Here is a 5,000-nt window from a genome sequence, read left to right as displayed (position 1 = left end):
CTCTCTCTCTCTCTCTCTCTCCCCCCCCCCCTCTCTCTCTCTCTCTCTCTCTCTCTGTGTGTGTGTGTGCGTGCGTGCGTGTGTTTATATATTCATATAACCCCCCCACCCCTACCCCCAGCCCACTCTCTCAGAGAAAGGAAACGTGAAATAAGATATATGAAGATTGAGCAAGATATTCCTCAATCAATATTTTGTATTCCGCTTTCTCATCACTTGCATGGCATTTTATTGCAGATAGAGGCTGTGGTCTTCGCGGTGTTAAACGCAGTGCTAATATGTATGAATAAATGCTATATAAAACCGCCAGACGTGTTAACATCCCAGATCGGTAGCTTCTGGTCATGGTATTTCTACGGTAAGTGCAGAAAATAAAAGCGGATTGTGTTGTTTTTTGTTTCAATGAATATTCGCCTAAATAAAGTACGTAGGGTTTATTTGGAATAAAAAACACCAATTTTTTTATTTTGTTTCTCTCTCTCTCTCTCTCTCTCTCTCTCTCTCTCTCTCTCTCTCTCTCTCTCTCTCTCTCTCTCTCTCTCTCTCTCTCTCTCTCTCTCTCTTTCTCGCTCACTCTCTCCCTTTCTCTCTCTCTCTCTCTCCCTTTCTCTCTCGCTCTCTCTTTTTCTCGCTCTCTCTCTCCCTCCCCCCCCCCCTCTCTCTCTCTCTCTCTCTCTCTCTCTCTCTCTCTCTCTTTCTCGCTCTCTCTCTCTTTCTCTCTCTCTCTTTCTCGCTCACTCTCTCCCTTTCTCTCTCTCTCTCTCTCTCTCTTTCTCTCTTTCTCTCTTTCTCTCTATCTCTTCTCTCACTCTCTCTCTTTCTCTCTCTCTCTCTCTCTCTCTTTCCTTCGGTCTTACGTCTCATCTTTCTGTTTGGTCTTTCTCCCTTTCCCCCTCGACCTTTTTCCCCCTTTCCCCATCTTTCCCTCGGTCTTTCTCCCTTTCCCTCGGTCTATCTTCCCCTCTTTCCCTTGGTCTTTCTCCCTCTCTCCCTCGGTCTTTCTCTCCCTCTCTCTCGGTCTTTCTCTCCCATTCCATCGATCTTTCTTCCCCTCTTTCCCTCGGTCTTTTCTTCCCCTCTCAGACACCGAGGCAGAAACATGCAACGGCGTCAATTTCACCAATGTGGACCCCTACCCACTCGACCCCAAAGACCGGCACTCTCAAACAACCTCCGAGGAGAACTTCAAGTATCAGATCGCATACCTGGTTCTCCACGTGGTGTGGTTTTTCTCCTGCTTCCTCATGATGTACGGTGAGGTTAATCGGGATGTAGCGTGGTGTTGTTAACAAGCATTTTGGGTATTTGTCTGTGTTAAACTTACGGGTGTTTTCATATGGATGGATTGCTTGTTACGTCGTCTTATGCGAATTGTTTATCTTTCTTCCCAGGAAACGCCAGGAAACGATGGGGTTATTACTTGCCGTGGCTTCTCATAACCCTCTCTCTGCTCATTATGGATGTCACGATCTCCTCATTTTTCATTGATGATATAATGGTGAGGTTGAGGCTACTGCCAATGTTGAAGAAGGGATGAGTCTTAACAGACTGCGGAATGTTTAAAATGATATCAAGATCAATTGCAACCATAAAACTAATAATAAAACACACTGCAACTCTGTCATTTTCACACTTTATCTTCTCCTCCCTTTCCTGTTAGCTCTTGGAAATCGATTACCAGGTGGTCTTAGACGTGGGGCCCATGGCGCTGGCAGTAAGCTTGTACTTTCGAGGATTCGCCATCTGGCTTGTCAATCTCGTGGAGTTCGGGACTGTCATGAACGCGTTTTGCAAGTCTTATCATAAGAGATCCAAGCAGGAGAGACAGCAGAAGGTATAGAGTTTTCTCTCAGGAACTTCATAGATACCAATATATATAAACATACATACCTGCATGAATACATGCATGCTTACATAAGTATACGTGTATATTCAAAGTATGTTTTTCTTTAATTACTCATGTCATGTTAGGGAACATAACAATGATTTGACATCACAGAAACTAGAGAAGAAGCAAAGAGCTGAGCAGTTTCACCAGGAAGCCTCCCAAGCAGGAAGAGCAGTAGCAGGTGCAGGAGCAGTGACCGACTCGGCATTCGGGAACCTCCCCCGTGGCCAAGGAGTGACCCAGTACCACGCATCTGCGCCGCCACACGTCGTCGGTGATGGCCACGTCAACCCAGTCTTCGACCCGGATCACCCGCCAGTGTATCCCAACCAGTAGGTTCCTTGTGATGTAGCTGCATTTGGCACGGTGTAAACAGTTCTTGCCATTTTTTCTTCAGTTTTGTCTAAAAAAAAGTTTCGTTTTTTTTCTGTAATCATACAGGCCTGCACCCGCGCCAAGAGAGCTGCCGAAGGTGCCGTCGGAGCTTCGCCCCTTCTCGTACCTCAACCCAGGCTTCCGGCCTACGCACCCGCACGATGTGGACGGCATGAAGGCAGGCGCGTTGGCGCAGGTCGAGCACGGTTACCTTTCTGACGACGGAGGTCCTCGGAGGTCACCCTCATATCGTCCCGATGCGCCGCCCTCGAACAACTTCCCCAAACGCCACGATTCGCTAAGAAGCTTGCCAGTCCATCAGGAACCTCCCCCGCTTCGCCGCTACGCCTCTAGCCGCGATCATGGCCTCGGGAACAGTCCTGCATACGACCCACGACCACCAAGTGAGTACGCTCAGCCTTGGGACCGACAGGGCCACCCGACCCAAGTGGAGCAGCTGCGTGAGTATCTGGGGGTCTCAAAGGTCTTTCCAAAGGGTGATCCAAGGCTTCTCCTCAACCTATCACAACACAACAAATGTAATTCAGACCAAACGCAAAAACAGCCCTCGGGAAAAAATCCAGCACAGGTAAGTCTATCGGGAAATATTTCAAAGGATGAAGCAGGGGCGCAGCTAGTGCACGGGGGTGTGGAAGTGTCGGCGTTTAGGCGGGACATGACAGCCAGGATGTCTGACAGACTTCGTAGGACCAGACAAGAGAAGCTTGCGGACCACGCTCGAGACTGGGAGCTTCAGTGGAACGTCATGAAGAAAGAGCGGTCCAATCGAACAGATGACCAAAAGCTAGATGTTGCCACAAACAGACACTATGCAGAGAGAAACAGAGGTCAGGTAGCAAAAGAAAGGGATAACATGACCAACAATAGGACACACCTGCAGTCCTCAGGTGTACGAGGTCACAGGACCGGACATCCGCATGTCGTACCCAATGCCCTTACGAAGGACGACTACTCAGCCCTCAGTCTTACCCTTTAAGCAAAGCCAAGCACGACAGGGAAACACATCGGCTAAGAAGCCACCCCAACAGAACAGCGTTCAAGCGAAAATCAGTAATCGAAAGGAAATTCTACATGAAAGAGGCAAGCAGACAAGCTACCCAGTCTCCTTCACATCAAGAATACACGATAACACTAAAGTTTTCCCAAACACTGCAGGCGGCACCGGAGGGAGGACGAAAAGACGAGAGTTCACAGAGCCCTTCGTCCAGATGCGGTCTGGGAAGGGCATTGTCGCAGAGCCGCGGACGTCTTCCCTTTCCATTGCCTCGGGAGATACGCTCCCTGCTGACCCTGCTTTCCCCATCTTGTTCAAGGTGCCGGGGATGAGATGCCGTCAAGAAGGTGCTATTATGATGCATTATCACCCGTGTGATGGATTCCAGTGCTCTCGGGGCCTCCGTTCTCAGGACAGTAAAGCTTGATGAGAAATGTCCTATATGACTAGGTATTAGAAAACAGAGACCTGGAATGCTCAGGGGCAGGCACGAAACCAGTACCACTCATTAATAATGAATCAATCTGCCCACTACATTGGCACAAAAAAGGTCAACTAGTTTTGTTAAGACTTCTCATGAATTCTTACATCTCATTCCTGACCAGTCATGCGTTGCTGAGTGGCATGAATGCTAGGAGGGGTCAGGGTCTTTAACCACCTGATTTTCTAAGAAATAGCTCTTGAAACTCTTTCACAAATGAGGAGAATTTCACTCAACAAACCTGCGCATGATATACCTTTTTACTCAACAAACCGTGGGCAAAGTCGGCATGAGCCACTCTGCAGACTAAAGCGACCGCCAGGGGCTCGAAAATCCACGGCCGCCAACCACCGTCTCGGTCGCTCATGTGAAGTTGCAGACTCGGGCTTCTTAGAGCGGTCGCAATAACATGTAAAGAGAGCAGCTTGTGTTTGCAACAACGGACATAATTAAAATCGGTGGTTGCTATTAGAGGTATTTATTTTTTTGCGGATTTTTTGGAATATTTATTGTACGGAGGTTTTGATTTTTTTATATATTTTATAACTTTTTATATCCACAATATGCTTTGTTACTGTCTTAATAATTTGAAAAAAGTGATAGCACGCACACATACATATACATTATATATTCTTATATATATGTCCATATATATTTATTTATTACAGAAATATCTCTATGCATGTATTTGTTGAGATGAATATTTTTACAAGTATGAATTTAAAATTGTGTATATTGACATACTTTTTATATCATGTAGTTCTTAATTCATCATGTTTTATAACAAAGAAACTAATGATTACCTTAAACATCACAGAAAAAAAGAATCCAATATCTACTTGTAACACTCTTTGCTAGTAAAAATCGGTTTACTTAGTATAACTGATATCCCACTGTAAACAACACCAGTAAACCACCCACTTGTATCTCAGTAAATAAAGACAGACAAGGTACAAACAGTCGTTTTAATTTCCTTTCTTTTCGTTTCAGCCATACTGCCACGGGTGAATCTGAAGGCAGGACCCTCCCCCATGAGAAGTCTTGATAGCCACGCCCCTCCTCGAGATTATGGCCCGCCTCCCAGTCGAAAGGATGATGTTTTTTACTTTTAACATCAGAACAGTTGAACAATGAACAGCTGAACGTAACCTGCTGGGGGATGTTGTTTGGTGGTAATGTTAGTTAATGCGGTGGGAAGTATTTTTTTTTTTTCATTCCTTTTCTGTGTATGTGGAGGAATT

General features: G+C 46.0%; 1 protein-coding gene across 2 annotated transcripts in view; it reads left to right on the top strand.

Moving 5' to 3' along the window:
- The window catches only part of LOC125037751, an 11,161-nt gene that overhangs the window by 5,910 nt on the left and 251 nt on the right, over positions 1–5,000 (top strand). For both annotated transcript variants that reach the window (XM_047630950.1, XM_047630951.1), the window contains exons 3-9: positions 238–358; positions 1,084–1,254; positions 1,392–1,498; positions 1,661–1,834; positions 2,000–2,220; positions 2,330–2,667; positions 4,750–5,000. The exon at positions 4,750–5,000 is cut by the window's right edge and continues 251 nt beyond it. In XM_047630950.1, coding sequence (XP_047486906.1) covers positions 238–358; positions 1,084–1,254; positions 1,392–1,498; positions 1,661–1,834; positions 2,000–2,220; positions 2,330–2,667; positions 4,750–4,871 — 1,254 coding nt within the window. In that variant the 3' untranslated portion in view covers positions 4,872–5,000. The remainder of the gene's footprint in view (positions 1–237; positions 359–1,083; positions 1,255–1,391; positions 1,499–1,660; positions 1,835–1,999; positions 2,221–2,329; positions 2,668–4,749) is intronic.

Source organism: Penaeus chinensis, chromosome 24 (genome assembly GCF_019202785.1).
Source record: "Penaeus chinensis breed Huanghai No. 1 chromosome 24, ASM1920278v2, whole genome shotgun sequence".
NCBI lineage: Eukaryota > Metazoa > Arthropoda > Malacostraca > Decapoda > Penaeidae > Penaeus > Penaeus chinensis.
The sequence above is the reverse complement of the archived record's forward strand: the minus strand, read 5'-3'. Positions and strand labels throughout refer to the sequence as shown.